Raw genomic sequence first — 17,816 nt, 5'->3', positions numbered from 1 at the left:
TCTTTCTAATGATTCTACTGTTTACATCAAGCATCATCACATTAAAAAAATTTTGAACTATTGCCACTCTTGAAATAACACAAAAACAGGAATTTTAGATGGATCTTAGAACAGTCTTTAGACTTACTAAGTATAAAATTTCTTCGTATGTTTAATGGGTTTATACTATGTTTTATTTTTTATTTTATTTTATTTATTTATTTATTTATTTATTTATTTATTTATTTATTTATTTATTTATTTTTGAAGAGGATTTTGCTCTAGGGTGTGTACGCTCACCGGAAAGACAGAGAGAGACAGAGAGACAGAAAGCGAGAAATCAGCCTCCAGGGAAGGCGGGGATTCTGCAATCTCTTCTCCTCCACTCTCCTCTCAGGATCTTGGACTCATGCACACATGTGCCTTGCATGAGTTTAAGCCACCTGTTCTGGAACTCGAACAGCGGTCGACTACATGGGAGTTCAGCGACATAGCCATTACGCCAACTGCTAATCCCAAGCCATGTTTTAAAAACAAGTTTGCGGTAGTGCTTACAACTTAAATTAATATCTGGCCAATAAGTGGATTGGATTGGTCAAGTGGTAGAGCTATTTTTTTATTTTTTGAAGACAGACAGAGAGAGAGAAAGTGAAAAATTACCCCCCATGTGAGATAGCCACACCACAATCCCTTCTCCTTCATTCTCCTCTTGGGATTTCAAGCATACATGCATACCTATAGACATGATTTTCAAGCAGAACCGTGGTCAGCTACGTAGAAATCTAGCACCTTAACCACCACACCACTTGCTGGCCTGGTAGAGCAGTTCTTCTTTGCGGGGGTAGGGTAGAGGTTTTTGCCTTAGAACGTGTGCAGTCACTAGAGGGAGAGAGACTTAGTGAGAGTGAAAGTGAGAAAATTACATCCCAGGTGGGATGGCCACACAGCAATCCCTTCTCCTCCATTCTCCTCTCAGGATGTTGGACATGTACACACATGTACCTGGTGTAAATTTCAAGCCACCCAGACTGAGATTTGAACTACTGTAGGTTATGTAAGAGTCCAGTGACGTAACCACTATGCCATCTGCTGGCCTCTGAAATTCTTAAATAACTCTTAAATTCTTAAATAACTACGTAGCTGCTAGGTTAATGCCACACCTCCATAAATTGGGTCATAAGGAAACAGTGACCCCAGATGGATGCAATGGTTTATCATTACCTGAGCAGCATGATCTACATTTTCTCTTTGGTTCCCCTTGACTGCACATCACATTGAGTGACACAGAGCAAGCAGGTCCAGGTAAGTGCTGAAAACCTTGCTGAGGGAGCCTGAGCTTAAAATACCCCAGACATATAAGGGGCTACTAGAAAAATGGTCAACCTGTGTCCTCCAAAAACACATTCTTTTTGTTACTCTGGAATATGAGAAAATTTCTTTTGAAGAGATAAGAGAAATTTACCATCCTAGGATATCTATGTAAAGGTAAATGTTCTCTATCATTTTGTACTGATCAATAATAAACTGCAGGGGCCAGAAGGTGACATGGTAGTCAAGGTGCTGGACACTCCCACGTGGCTGACAGGGGGTTTGAGTCCCAGACCTGGTGACATGCTTTCTCACTTTCCCTTTCTTTCTCTTTCTTATTTCTCTCTTGTCAACTTAAATAAATGAATGGATAAATGAATGAATGAATAATAAAATAAATAAAATTAAATAAATTATTCTTCAAAAACAAAACAAAACAAAAGAAATTTGCCACCTCTAGCTTCTGAGGCATGTAGAAATGTCATGGAGAATTCTCCTTCAGCATACATGCTTTAACAGTAGACCCTTTAAAAATTAGTCATTATTATAAGTGAAAATTTTAGAAAAATATTAATAATTCCAGTGACAAAAGTTAATAATATAATTGCTCTTTCAAGAAATTGATTATATATCAATGATTAAAATTTGTGAAATCTGCTCCTTTATGCCTGGATACCAAAATATCTAATATATTAGCATTTTTTTCAAAATGAATTTCCTTGTTTCATTTGGAGAACAATATACTTAATGAACAGGAAACGTAATATTGTGTTCAATGGTCATTTGTTATATTTTCATCTATATGACAAAAACTTACATTTTTAAGTTATGTTATAATGGTAGCTAAATTTTATTTGACAAAAATAGTTTCTAGAAGGACCTGATAGAAAAATTATTATGCAAGATTTTAAAATAGATTTAATAACTTTATAATTAATTACCTTTCTTCTGTTTTATGAAGGACTGTTTCATTAAAGAAGGCAAGATAAAAGGCAGAATTAATTTTTTTTCTATCTGGATGTTATGATGAAAGGTAATTTAGAGCATCCCTAAATAAATTATTTGTCTTCTAGATAACCTACTATCCAAAGCATCAGGGCTGTTCTTCCAAATTTTCTGAGTTAACTTCTCTTAAAGCACCTCTACTCCACTGTGTTCACTTAAGCAAAATAAATTCAGCTGTGTCCATTATGCAAATTATTTTCCTAGACAAAAAGGATTATTCTGTATAAACTATGCAATAAAATATGAATTGATCAACATGCAAAAGAAATTCTAGTTTTCACAATAATTTTAGCTCCATGTTTTTGGCCTACTTTTTCTTCAACGCTTTAGTATTCAGTAAGATTATTTCTCTAAATCCTTGGTATTTGGAAAACTGTCTTGTATATTACCTGGAAGATGAATAGATTTTGTAGTTTTAGTTAAAATGGTCTTTTTACACACCTAGGTGCCTTTTATCATCAGACTTGAAATTCTGTTAGAAAAATTACTGTTTTGAGACCTGTTTATTTATATCTTCCGAGAGTGGGCAAAACAAAGACAGAGGTACTCCAGATGGAGTATTCACACTACTATCTACCTCTCAGTTGGCCTAGATTATTGACTCATGTATCCCTGGTATGCACAGGAAGATCCTGGGATATGAACCCAGGATCTTTCCTGTGTGGGTCTATTATAACCACAGTGCCACTGACTAGTCTCCAGGAAGATGATTTTAAAACAGTTGTTCCACTGCTTGCACTATTTATACTAACATTTTATGTCTGTCTTCTAAAATCTCTCATTGTTCTTTGTTCTTGCACCACCCTCCCCTCTCCCTTTTCTAACATGCACAATTTCTCTAAAAGCTTATTGCAAGGTTACCTAAACAGTACCGCCATGCAAGGAGTCTCAAGTGAGGAGCCAGATGGTTCTTCAAAAGTTTTTTTTTTGACTCTTAAGTTATTTTACTTTACACTGAACACTGGTAGAGCACATTACTACATCCATACACAATTATATTTCAAGGATTTAGAAGTTCTTCTTTTAGAATGCACACTTTTATTTGTAATAGGCTTTTGTGTTTAGAACAGCTTAGGTTTACAACAAAAGAGAGAAGAAAGTGCAGAGAATTTCCCTATACCTCTTGACCCCACACACCCCATATACCAAAGCCTCCCCCAGGATCGACATCCCACTCCAGAGGGCTACAATTTTGCAATCAATGAACCTACATTGATATATCATTATCATTGAAATCCATACTTTTGATTTCTGTTCACTCTTGCTCTTGTACACTCAATGAGTTTTGAGAAATGTGTGATGACTTGTATCCACCATTATCACACTGTGCTGAATAGTTTCACCACCTAAAAATCCCCTGTGCTTTGTCTCTTCAGCCCACCTTCCTCCCTAACCCCCTGCACCCACTGATCCTTTGACTGTTTCCATCTTTCGCCCTTTCCAGAATGACACAGAGTTGAATCTTACACCAGACAACCTTTTCAGATTCAATCCTTTCACTTATTAACTTGTATTTAGGGTTCCTTCATGGCTTGATGATTCAATTAGTTTTAGCGCCAAATACTATTTCATTATCTGAGTTTAACATGGCTTATTTTTCCACTTACTATGGAAGGACATCTTGATTGCTTCTAAGTTTTGGTAATTATGAATAAAATTGCTACAAATATTCATGTGCATGCTTTTGGGTGGACATAAGGAGCTTAACCCTTTAAACTTATAAAATGTATTGATTTTTCCCAGTTTTGTAAATAACATGAATCCTGCAGAAAATTAGAAAATGGAAGGAAATGCAGGGAAATAAATAAAATCTCTTTATGACTGACTCATCACCAGAGCTGTCTGCCATTAATAGTTGATAAATTCTGTCCATTGTTCTTCACAACATTGTGTACCCATATACATATTGATACGTGTTTGTACAAAATGGTGTTAAAACTCATTTCTGAGGTCTTGCCTGTGTCAACAAATAATTCATCATAACATAATTTTATTTTCTATGTGATAGTTCCTCATTTGCATATTTCACACTTTATTAAATCCATCCTGAATATGGTCCTTTATTCAATTAGTGCTATAATGAATAGCCTTATAAAGTTTTGTCTGCATTTTGGATTTTTCTAGTAATTTTGTTCATTTATATGAAATTACTGGTTTAGGAATAAAAAAGTTGTTTTAAAAAATGTTGATATATGTATTACCAAATCCCATTTCATAAATTCTCTGTTAATTTGAACTCCCAAGACAACATCTGTTTTCTTGAGACTTGACTTAACTGCTCACCTCCCCATTTTTCATGTTAACAGCTTTATTGTAGTATTTACATACAATAAAATTCACCTATTTGAAGTATACAATTCAATATTTTTTTAGTGCCATTGTTCCAGGTTTTTAGCCACAGGACATTTAAAACCTTCTGAATCCTGCAAAGTGGCAATCCTCATGCCAATTTAGCAGAGGGTCATACTGGCAACAATGCCAGAGGCACCAAGACCTAAAACACTTTAGGTGAGTCATTCAAAGGGAGAGTTGTTCTAACAGTAGCCTTTGAGTTCTTACTGAACAGAATTCTAAAATTTTGAGTAAATAATATGGCAAGAAACAAATGAATTAGAAAACTTTTAGAATTGAGGTCATAACAATTACTTACAGACAGTTAAGCCAGTAGAACCAAATGACATAAAAATTTGAACCATTAGAATTAATAAGTTTGGGATGACAGGATTAAAAAACATATTAAAAAGTATGTGAACAAATATATATTTATATATAAAACTATGAGAATCATTATTTTCCATTAATAACATTTAGGCTATTTTAGGGTAACTCATTTATCTTATTTACCTAAAAATATTACAAATGTTTACTTATTAATTAAAAATAGATATATATTAAATGTTCAAATCAGGAAGCTGAATATTGAAAACATGTCACTTATGTTTGTATTAATTTATAAGTTTAATATAATGATAAACATAATTTTCATATTATAATTATAATTATGTTGACTCTTGAGAGAGTAATTCTAAAGTTCATTTGAGAGAATAAACAAGCAAAAGTATTCAAGCAAATAATTTAAAAATATAACAATGAGAGAATTTGTCATGCCAATATTTAAAATCTAATAAAAAATTATATTACATGTTACTTATAGAAAACAGAAGTCAAGTCAATAATTTAATAATAACAGCATTTGCTTTATACAAACATCAGAGCAATGCTTTAAGTTTGACTTCATGCCCATGAAATTAAGCATTCATCTATAGCTTGGAAACAGACTTTAACATAGAGTATTACTTTCTATTTGATAATGGTGGTACTCCACATTAGAGGCTTAAAAAAAGTTATTTAGTAAATTGTTCTAGTTTAACTATCAATTTAGAAAGCAATAGATCACATTAAATCATCAACCTTATACTTCCTACCAAAAGAAACTTAAAGTAGATTTTTGAAAGTTCAGTTTTAAGTAAATCTAACTTAAGTCTGTATTTGACACAATTTTTAGGTTACCAATATAAAAAAGAATCATAAACAATATATTTGATTACATAGGAAATTCTGTATATTAGGAAAGTTTTTTAAAAAGTGGAATAGAAATTTAATAGTAAAGTGTGAAAATGATTTCATTAAAAAAAACTAGTATCGCTAAAATGTAAAATAAAAAAAATCAATAAATATTATATTGCATTACCAGAAAAGTCATGACTTTTTTCTAAGCAAAAATGCTCCATGACTTTTCCGCTAACCCAATAGTAGTAAACTAACCTGTGGCATGGAGAATAAGGCGGCTGAATCCTACATGGCTGACCACCCACCCCTACCAGGAATGTGTATATATGTGCACCCCAAATCCTGCCAGCAGGAAGAAATAGAGGACCATTCCCTGTGGAGGGTGATTTCTTGCTTTCTCTCTTTCTCCCTTTCTCTTAGTTTCTGTCCCTCTCTAGCAAACACAAGTGCCCTCAGCAAGCTAAAAAAAAAAAAAAAAAAAAAAGCTAGTGGAACACTGATGGAAAATGAAACAGGCTAGAAGAAATTAAAACGGCTTATAGCCATACAGAAATTAGTTCTGGCTCATTAATATAAATTAACACAATAACGACAACTTTTCCACATATCTAATTAGTTAAGATCTTACATTTAAGATAATAAAATCGAGGAATATATTGCTAAATGGTCATGTTCAAACTCAATTGGAATGTGTATACATTGTTGTGACCTCTCTGAAAATAAATTTTTCTTAGAATGAGTAGCTCATCTAAAAATAAATGTGGTATATTTCCAGTACCACCTGCCAGTTAATTAGCAAATATTTATTTTGGGCATGTGAGGAGATAATGATCAATGACAGAGCTATACATACGTCGTTGTCCTTCCATTCTGAAACTAGCTATCAGCTGACAAAAGGGACTTTCTAATGTTTAAGACTTTCATTCAGTGGTTCCAGTTATCAAAATAAACTCTCAGGAAATAATCACTTTAGAATTATTTTTAATGGCAAAATAATGCAATCAACTTAAATGCCCAACAGTGCAGTAAAGAACAAATTATGATACATTACTTATGACATATTATTCAGCCATTACAAGTTTTATTTGTGAAAAATATTTTAAGGAACGAGCTTTAATATGGTTCCATGTTAAATGAGACACAGAGGATTCCAATGAAAATGTATAGTACGGTTTCAATGTTGTTAAAAACACTTCTATCTCAATTTATCTATGCATATATCAAGATTGAAGAAGTGCCAAAATTATAAAAGAGGCAATTTCATTCTAATGGGAATATGAGTGATTTTAATTTCAAGTTTATCAAACTTCGATAGAGAATTTACATAGATATATACACGTGTACACATAATTTCTGCCCCCAACAGACACAAAATTTAGACTGAGTAAATTTGTTTTAGTACTTCAATGTATCAGATTCTTCATCAACAAAGAAAAAGTATTATTCACCTCGTAAAAATTTTTGGAATTTTTATTAGAAACCTTGGCAGACAGTAAGCTCTCAATGGTTAACTACTGTTATTACTTTTGAAAAGTTAGAGGGGCTCCTATGTTTAATGAGAGCCATCATTAATAGGCTTTTAATGTTCTCAGTTCATCTCAAAAGAACCTGCCTTCATGCTTTTTGAAGTAGTTGATCTATTATTCTTAGTTTTTGGTTGAGTGGTAAATTTTCATCTTTCTCTTTCATTTTCTGTGTCTTTTTTGTGACTACTTTATCGGGAAGTCAGAGACAACCATATCTAATGCTTGGGCAGTGTTTCAGCTCTTCTTAGTCAGATACAAATCGTAGAAAACCCTGACTTTTTCAATCTTCAGTGTCTAACATGATTGATACAGTCAAGGGCAGTCCCTTTAGTCTTTCCTGAAAGCTGCTGTCTAAGCCAGTATCTGAAGAGTTTGAGGCAGTTATACAGACATTACCTCCATTGGATCTTCTAATACTCCAGAAAGGCTCATTTCAAGTGCTCAGGTGCCTTCTGCTAACCAGGCCCAAGGTCGTACCTTCTGGAGAGGACTTTTAGGGGCCCGCAAGCTGCTTTCCAGATAAATCAACTAGGATAGTGGTGAGCTAGCTAGTCAGTTGAAAAACTCAATGTCATTTCTGGTGGCATTTTCAAATTCATGTTATTGGGGTTCGTCTCTTGCTGCCTAGTCACATGGAACCAAAAGGATGGGCTTAAAGAAAAAATGTTTTTTTTTTTTCTTTTTTTTAAGAGGTTTTTGCTATAGGGCGCAGATGCTCGCCAGAGAGACTGAGAGAGATACAGAGACAGAAAGCAAGAAATCACCCCCCGGGGAATGGTCCCGCCACAATCCCTTCTCCTCCATTCTCCTCTTGGAATCTTGGGCATGCATACAAACGCGCCCAGTGTGAGTGTAAGCCACTGGGTCTGGGACTTGAACTGTGGTTGGCTACATGGAAGTCCAACGACATAGCCATTACACCAACTGCTGGTCCCAAGAAAATGTACTTTTTGATATGCTGGGGAATTCAGGAAAACCAAGTTCAGTATCTTTATTGTGCAAATCAAAATCTATTTACATCGTAAGTTCTGAAACTCATTTGAAACTTATGGTTACATCAGAAAATTATACCTCTTTTTTAATTTGAATTTAATGTAAACTGATTTTTAATTGTTTTGTGTAACGATGAAGAACAGGTTTTTTTGAACACTGCATGGTAAAAATCAGCAAATATGTCAGACAAAGCACAGCATTACAAGGAAACACCGCAGCATATGTTGACAGTTACAGAGGAATTGCTGCTGTTTTCACCCTTCACACCAGAATAATTTTTTCAATATTTACCTCCCAAGTGTAGAGAGAGAAACATATGGGGCTTTATATAATCATAAGCATAAACAGGTGGCTACTTAGGTACATTTAATTTGCAGCAACATCAATACTGAACAACACGATCAGCTCCACATGGCTCCCAAACTCTTCCTACTAACATTCCATTAGCAAAATTAAGATCATTAAATAGAAGGAGGGTATACTTCTCCCTCAATTGGCTTCAACTACCTTTCAGAGTCATGAATAAAACACATTTTTGAAACTGCTTTGGAATTTTGCTGTTTCCTTTGTTCAAGGGAACTTCAGTAACTGTGTATAATATATACCTGTGAATAACTATAAGCAGCACAATATTTGCATTTAAAATATACTTACATTGTTTATTCTCCCTATAATCTGCTCATTATGGTCATCAAATTATGGTGGTTAAATTCTAAGTAATTTATCAAAATATGAGGTCAGACAAACTACTCAAAGCAACCTGGAAATATTTTCCCAAAGGCAATGAACCTAAAGAAATCACCCGAAGCCCATTTCCAAATTCAAACACTTTGGCAAAATCTGTAGAAATTATCACGTGGGAAACTTTTGCACAGCCTGTGCCAGATGTTGAGTGATGGATTCTATATATCTCGTTTCCTCTGATGTGAACCAGACGGGAGTATCTATTTGTTCTTTTTGCCAATGAGCTTCTATAAGTATTTATGTCTGACCTTTTTAACCAATGGCTTAGAATCCCAAAGGGAAAGAAAATAAGGACAGAAAATAACCAGTATTCATTCTTTCTTTCTTTCTTTCTTTCTTTCTTTCTTTCTTTCTTTCTTTCTTTCTTTCTTTCTTTCTTTCTTTCTTTCTTTCTTTCTTTCTTTCTTTTGGAGATGTTTTTGCTATAGGGCGTGTACGCTTGCCACTGGGTCCGGGACTTGAACTGCGGTTGACTATGTGGGAGTTCAGCGACGTAACCATTACGCTAACTGCTGTTCCCAATAACCAGTATTCTTTGTTCTTTGCTTTTTGGTTGCTTACTGTGTGTTAAATACTATGTGACATATTAACTCACTTCATCACAATGAATTTATGGGTGATATAATTATAGGTGATATTATTATCCCCATTTTACAGAAAAGGCAAGCGTAACCCAAGAGTTTAAGGTCTCAAGTTCATACAAGAAAGGGCAGGACCAGAATTGAAACCTAGACTGTCTAATTTGACAATCCATACTCACATCACACTCCAAAGATGGTAGATACATTTTACTATTTGACATTGTCATATTGCCCTTACCTTAGAAATTATATTGCCCAAAGTCACCTAGGTCAAGGAGCAATAAATCTGTGGTATTTTGAAGACCCTCCTAACAAATCTTAGTGAGAGATTTTGGGGTGCCTAAACTAACCTGTGGAGATTATTCCCAACCCTGAAGCCTCTATGTGTGTTCCTGTAACACAAGGAACCACTCTCTGCAGGACTGTGAGAATTCTGGGAGTTGTTTTCAACAGGATTTATAAGAACAATTTCTCACATTCTTTTTCCTCATCCCAGATTTATGACTCATTCTCAGTGTTTGGGACAGAGAGGTTTGTTGTTGTTGTTGTTTTAGGTTTTTGCCACAGAGTGCGTGCACTCATCAGAGAGAGGAAAAGTGAGAAATCACTTTCCCATGGGGAATGGGATGCTGCACTCACTTCTGCATTCTCCTGAGAGAATGTTTCAACATGAACAAGAATATATGACACATTTATTCAGAAGCTATGATTTTAACAGTATTTTAGGTAGTCATTGAAATCAGTGATATACCCCGATAACCATGACTACCTAAAATTCTGTTAATATGGTTATCGGGGTACATCACTGATTTCAAGAAGCAGCATTTTTATTGTAAATTATTTGTTAAATATCCCAAATGTGTGAGATTTTGCAGTCACGCTTTTCAAGGAGTTTGAATATTATTTGTAAAGATATTTTTCACGCAGCGATTGAGCTACACAAGTAAAAAACAATTGAAAATTTTCAGATGTATTCTTTTATCTTCAGGTAAAACAGCTATTAAAAGTCATTAACAGCTATTATGGATAGTTCCAATTCAGTTATTAAAATAAAGATATTTGAGCATAAGGAATTCTACAGCCTTGCTAATTCCCACCTACCACTTAAAAAATGTGGTCACTATTTTTGATACATTTTTGCTCAATTAAATGATTGTGCAACATTTTCTCATCACAAATTTTGACTTTCCTCACATTCCTTGCTTCTACTTGTGGAGATCCTTCTGTGAAAATCATTGAAATCACTCATTCATGATATTCAATGGTCCTCTAGTTGACTCTAAGAAGTCTGACAACTTTTCTCCCACTTTAAACACGATTATTATTGTACATTTCAATACTTTCCTTGAGGAATTTGACATTTCATACATACTATTTCAATCAGAAATCAGTAAAGTACTTGAATGCAACTTTCTAATGGAAATGCTGAATTCGTTGTAGTATTGAAGATAGTTTTCTGAGGCTATATTGATCTAAGAATTATCTTGGGAATGTAAAAAGAAAAAAATAAGAGAGAAAGATCACAAGAAACATATGAAATGAGACATCTATATAGGCAAGTACATAATAAGATTGTTTAGGCATTTGATTGCTGAGTGAATTATGGTTTTCCAAGGCAGAGGCACACACTCACAAAAATAAGTGAGACACTGTTTTATTGGTAGAGAGACAAGATATGTGGTCAGAAATATATAAGAATAGTTGTCTCCAAATCTTTTTTTATATACCTCATTGCACTAGAAATTTTAAAATATGCATCCCAAATATCTATGTATTTTTTAATTTAAAATCATCTGTTATGTGTTTGCATGTATTTAACTTATCTTTACCTATAGCTCAAAGGGCAAGTTTGTTTATAATGATAGTAGATATAAATCCGTATTTTGATAACTTTAAAAGTGTTAAATTTCAGCCAGGCCAGTCATGCTATGATGGTTAAGGTGGCTGGATCTCATAGGACTGACTATGTGGTTCAAGTCCTGGACTTGACAGCTTGAGAAACACACCAAGTGTGTGTCTGTGCTTGCCCAAAATAAAAATAAATAAATAAATAAATAAAGGGAAGGGAAAATGGAAGAGAAAGGATTGAAGATTGCAGAGTGAACATTCCTTATGGGGGGTGAGTGCTTTCTGATTTGCTCTCTCTCTCTGTTTAGTTTTGGTGTATGCACACACCATCTGGAAAAATATTTTTTAAAATAGGAAAAGCTAGACAAACAATTTAGTATTTGCAACAATAATAGAAGGTTAAAATGTGGAACTCTGTGATTAAACCCTTACACTGTACAGACACAAAACCTTTTCCGTCTCTTACGAGTTTAGAATGACACAGAATTCAAGGCATCCCTTCCTACCCTCACGGTATTTTCTGTGAAATATTTGTTTTATTTCATCTTATGCTCTGTATATTAAGTCAAATTGTGATATAGCACTGAGAAATTTTTTTTTAAGAATTTATTTATTTCTTTTATAAGAGAGGGAGCAAGAGAGAGGCACCCTTGATAAGAACTTCTCACTTTCCCTTTTTCTCTTTCTGTCTGTCTCCAGCAAGTGCATGTACCCTTTGGCAAATAAAAAAATTTAAAAAGGAAAGAAATTTTAGCCAATGTTTACGTTACTTCATAATGTTTATGTGGGAGAACAAATGTCAGCTCTACCATTGTGCCGTTGCCACTCACTTATGTTTGTCTTAGTATTATTTTCAGCACAGTTGCTTTGCAGAAAATATTTTAAGCAGTTTATTTGTTTAGTGAGAGTTACTCCCCTAAACCCTGCTGCCAGCCAGGCTCATGGCTGTGCTCATGGGCACACACAGTATGCCCTGGTAGACCTGGGACACCAATGTGGAACCTTTCCAAATGGCCTCCAGCATCTTGTAGCAGTGCTTCTATGGCCTGTGCCACCACAGCTAGGCCAAGGAAAATTTAATTTAGGAAACTTTTCTATTTGGTGGAAATTCATGAGGATGAAAGATAAAGGTAGAAAAAAAATCTGATGAGCATAAATTGTGTAGTGAATCAGAAAATTATTATTGTTCTTCTCATACTGGGGGACCTGGGAAGGCTAATCCAGGCACAGGGAAGACAGTTGGTGAGAACCTCAACATGCTTCATGAACCAGAATAAAGATGTTGTAAGCAATGTCCTTGCAAGTCCTAGGTACAATGAAGGAGGCAGCCTGGCCTGGTGGCATGATACGAAACTTGAATGACAAAACTCTGATCCAAAATTCTAGAACCATGCCTGTCAGCTATGAATAGCATGACTATTTTCATGTTTCTTTTACTGGACTCAAAATACTATTGTAAAAATATGTGATGCATGTGAAAAAACGTTGGAACTTGTACATCTCTAAACAAATTTAAGTTGTTACGGTTATAAGTGATTGAAAAATCATTAAAAATATAAACTCTTCAAGCCCTAAAATTCAGGGAAAAGATTTAAAAGATTAAATTCACATATTACTATTTTTTTCAGTCAGAAAGAGACAGAGATACAGAGAGAGTGAGAGGAACAGGCACCCACCACGGGGAATGGTCATGCCACAATCCCTTCTCTGTTATCTCTCTCTCCCTTCTGAATTTTGGGAACACACACACACACACACACACACACACACACACACAGTGTTTCTCAAGCTGCTGGGTCTCAAACTGTGGGGTTGACTGTGGGATCAGGCTGTGTTAAGCACCAGGCCATGTAGCCAGCCCTATTATTACTTTTAAAGGTTATTTATTGCTTCCATGTGCAAGAGAGGTGGGGAGAGAGGAACAAAAAGAGAAAGATAGACAGATGGACACCACAGTACCTACACCAGGGTCTTTTTTTTTAAGAGACAGACTTTTTTGCTCTAAGACACATGCACTCTCTGAAGAGATGGAGTGACAGAAAGCAAGAAATCACCCTCTATGGAATGGCCACACCACAATCATTTCTTCTCTCAGGACTTTGGTCATGCAAGCACACACATCTGGCATGAGTTTCAAGCCACCAGGTCCAGGACTCAAACCGCGATCGACTTTGTGGGAGTCCAGTGATGTAACCATTATGCCACCTGCTGGTCCCTTTTACCAGGATCTTGATGCTGTGATCCACCTGCAGCCTAAGCCAACCCCAGACTGTGGACATGCAAGTGTCCAAAATACTCAGGGAGATTTCCAGACTTACAAACCTGGATTCCTCCCATGTGGGACAGCTTTGCATGTATTTAACTTATCTTTACCTATAGATCAAAGGGCAAGTTTGTTTATAATGATAGTAGATATAAATCCATATTTTGATAACTTTAAAGTGATAAATTACAGCCAGGCCAGTCATGGTATGATGGTTAAGTGTTGTGTTTTATCACTTAATAAGTAATTTTCAACAGCTAGATTCATTGCATTTCTTATGACTTTTACTTCTTAAAGGACATGCTGCTTTGAACAATTTCTCATATTAAATAACAACAAATTCCATTTTAATAGCTATAAAATCCAAGATGGAAATAGAAATTTATTTTTTCTCTTCTTAACTTATTTTATAAAGATTACATATTGGCTTATTTTATAATAACTCTCATGATTACTCAGTTCCTGAAATATACTTTGTTTTACCTCCCCAAAATAAAAAAGCATCATTTCCTCCGTACAAAATTGTTATTCTGTAAAAAAGGATATTGAAAAACGGAAAAAAAAATGGACAAATTTAGAGCTGATCAGTCTTGATGCTGCTTTAGTTTGTATTTAATTTCCTTCATTGTGAAATTTAAGTTTCCATATGACATCATATTTTAAAAAATACTTGCCCTAGAATATATGGTATTAAATGACTTTATTGGAAAAGATTCTGGATTGTATGTGAAGGGATAAGTTAATCAGATTTTTTTTTTTGCTATATTCTGCCAGTTAGTATGCTAAATTGTGTATTTCACCATCTTCTAAGGGAAAACACGTAGATTTGTAAATGTATTTTTCTTGCTATAGAGACATGCAACAAGACAGCTCTGAAGAATGTGATTAACTCGAAATAATGGTGGCCCTTAGGGTTTCAGGCTTTTTCTACTTCATAATATTTTAGGTCTGTTATTACCTTAGGTGAACTCTATTCCCTCAGAAAGATGGTGCTGAATTAATTCTTTGGTGACTTATGCCATCAATACAGCTAGATAGAAATAAAACTGTGTGTCTCTACCTTTTATGAGATTCTAGCTAGCTATTTTTTACAAAAATTAATTTACAAAAACTGCTGAATTTTCTATTCCCTGATAATGATTGTGGACTCACTGAAATAAATCTTCACACACGACAAATGAGATTAAAGACATGTGCATGTACCCACCCACGCACACAAATATATTTACTATGACGAATTCAAGAATACCATCTTATTAAATTTTCCTTAATACAAGACATAATAAGAAGGGCATTTCTTTAAAATAAGTGTTTCTTTTCCTTATTGTCTTAAAGCACACCATTCAGTGAGTGAATACTTTTCAATTTCTAAAGCCTTTCAGGACATATTGTACATGTTACCTTCCCCATTCCTTACCAGAATTACATCTCTCAAACCTTTTCAGGAAGTTTACATATAAAAACAACCAAATTGTTTTTATTTTTGTCTGAGCAAAAATAAGTTTTTCCAAATGACATCATTCTGGTAAGAGTTTTTTAAATCTTAATTATATTGCCTTCTTGAAGCATGCTAGTACATAATATTATCATTTATTTACTTTTGTATTAAGAAAATAATTAACTAATACTTCCTGTGTTTTTATTTTCCCTGAGATTTATTAAAACCTATTCAATAAATAAGCTTCTGAAAGTGATGTAAAGTAGATGTTCCCATAAAATAAAAACAGGATAATTTAAATAGGAGATCCACTTAAACATGCAACTATAAAAAACAGTATCTGAAACAGAAGAACTTCATTGTAGTAGTGATGACCCTGAAAGTACTCAAGACAAAAATTCCAATAGTAAAGTTAGTGAAATTGAAATTAACGAAAAAGTGACAGTAGTGACCTTTTGTAATGGAAACACTAGAGAACTAATGAGAAAAAAAGAATGATAGGTAATCAAGGGTTTTCAGTCTAGAACTGCTTTATAACCTGGGATGTTCCAAAGAGGGTTAAGAGCAGCACTAATATACTGTGATAGAGTATTTTGTCACTTATCAAGGCATGTTCATTCCAACAGTTTCATAATCAGAGAAATTTGGGGAATACCAGTCATTTTCCTTTCTTGAGCATCACTATGCATCTAGTGTCTGAGAATTTCATACAAATTGGAACAATGTAGATAAAATACACATAAACTAAAATTTACAATTAAAAAAAAAATTTGGAGAGGTTTTTGCTATAGGGTGCGTGCGCTTGCCAGAAAGAGAGAGTCAGAGAGACAGAAAGCGAGAAATCACCCCCCAGCTGAAATCCCTTCTCCTCCATTCTTCTCTTGGGATCTTGGACATGCACGCACATGTGCCTGGCATGAGTTTTAAGCCACCGGGTCCAGGACTCAAACCACGGTTGGCTACATGGGAGTTCAGTGACATAGCCATTACGCTAACTGCTGGTCCCCCAAAATAATTTATTTAATTTTACTTATTCGTTTATTTTAATTTGACAGAGAGGGAGAGGAAGAGAAAGAGAGAAGCAGAGAAAGTAAGCCGCCGGTTCAGGGACTCAAACCACAGTTGGTCACATGGTAGTCCAGTGTCCTTAGCCACTCTGCCACCTGCTGGCCCCAAAACGTACTATTTTAATGTATACAGTTTCAAGTATGTAACTTTTTAATCAAATAATGTGACCATGAATCAGTTCCCTTCTTGAACACTTTTTAATTTTGACAGTTCTAAAACTGATCTGATCATTTTAAAAATAAAAAATGTGATCCTGAGAGATCAAATGTCTCCCTTGAGATAGCATAGATAGGTAGTTCACACAGAGCCATCATCTCATCCATATTTCTTATTTGTAAGAATAAAGCCTTTTCTATTTCAATGTATTTCCCTTTGTCTTAAATTATCTTGTCTGAGCTGATGATCCAATAACAATACAAACAGTACATTAAAATTTACCTAGAGAAATATGAGATTAAAACAAGTACCTCTGGGAACAACCTGTAGTAAAGTTTTTAGGGGAGCTAGATCCCTGATGGCTGCCTGGCCAGTTTGAATCCTGGATCCAGCAGCTTGAGAAACACACCAGAGTGTGTGTGTACATGACCAAAATTTCAAAAGTTGGGAGAAAGGGAGAAGGGATTGTGGTGAGACCATTCCCCATGGGGATTACTTTCTCTCTTCTCTTTCTCTGTATTTTAACAAAGAGAACATGTGTCCTCTTAACAAAATTTTAAAAAATCAAAAAAGTATCTCTAATCTTTAAAGAGGAATATTACATTTAAAATCAACACCATACTCATTTTATTACTCTCATTGTGATTTTCTTATGAAAGTTTTTATTGCAATGACTCTCTTTAACTCATGCATTTTTGTTCTTAGGTCTTTTTAAGATTGTGGCTGATAAAACTCCATACCTTACTATGGAAGAAATTACAAGAACCATTCATATTGGACCAAGTAGACTAGGGCATCCTTGCTTCTATCATCAGAAGGATATAAAACTAGAGCATCTCATTATAAAGCAGGGTGAGCAGATCATGCTCAATTCAGTAGAGGAGATCAATGGAGAAATAATGGTGAACTGTGGAATAGTAAGGAATCATCAAAACCACTCATTTACTCTGCCTTTGTCACAAGAAGGAGAATTTTATGAGTGTGAAGATGAACATATTTATACCCTAAAGGAGATTGTGGAATGGAAGATTCCCAAGAACAGAACACGGACTGTGAAACTTACAGATTTTTCAAATAAGTGGGACTCAACAAATCCAATCCCTAAAGACTTCTGTGGCACTCTGGTTCTCAAGCCTGTTTATGAAATTCAAGGTGTGATGAAATGTGAGTATCCCCTGAGAATGGTATTCTTGAGCATGTGAGGGTTGAGAGAGACAAATGGTTCAGAGACTGAAGAATGCAACTCTGTCCCTGTTTTGTTCATTAAGCCCCTGAGAATTAGAGTCCTCATCTATAAATTAGCAGACCACATATCTGTTGCGAGGATCAACTTGAATAATGTATATGCAGGAATATTATAAATTGTACAATGCTATCTAAATATAAGATGCTGTAAC

The 17,816-nt window shown here is 34.7% G+C and overlaps 1 protein-coding gene across 1 annotated transcript in view; it reads left to right on the top strand.

Annotated features, from left to right (window-relative positions):
• Window positions 1-17,816, top strand: part of THEMIS (thymocyte selection associated) — a 203,662-nt gene that overhangs the window by 54,613 nt on the left and 131,233 nt on the right. Inside the window, exon 3 of the mRNA XM_014586185.2 lies at window positions 17,125-17,583. Coding sequence (XP_014441671.1) covers window positions 17,125-17,583 — 459 coding nt within the window. The remainder of the gene's footprint in view (window positions 1-17,124; window positions 17,584-17,816) is intronic.

Source organism: Tupaia chinensis, unplaced genomic scaffold (genome assembly GCF_000334495.1).
Source record: "Tupaia chinensis unplaced genomic scaffold, TupChi_1.0 Scaffold000117_2, whole genome shotgun sequence".
Lineage (NCBI taxonomy): Eukaryota > Metazoa > Chordata > Mammalia > Scandentia > Tupaiidae > Tupaia > Tupaia belangeri.
The sequence above is the reverse complement of the archived record's forward strand: the minus strand, read 5'-3'. Positions and strand labels throughout refer to the sequence as shown.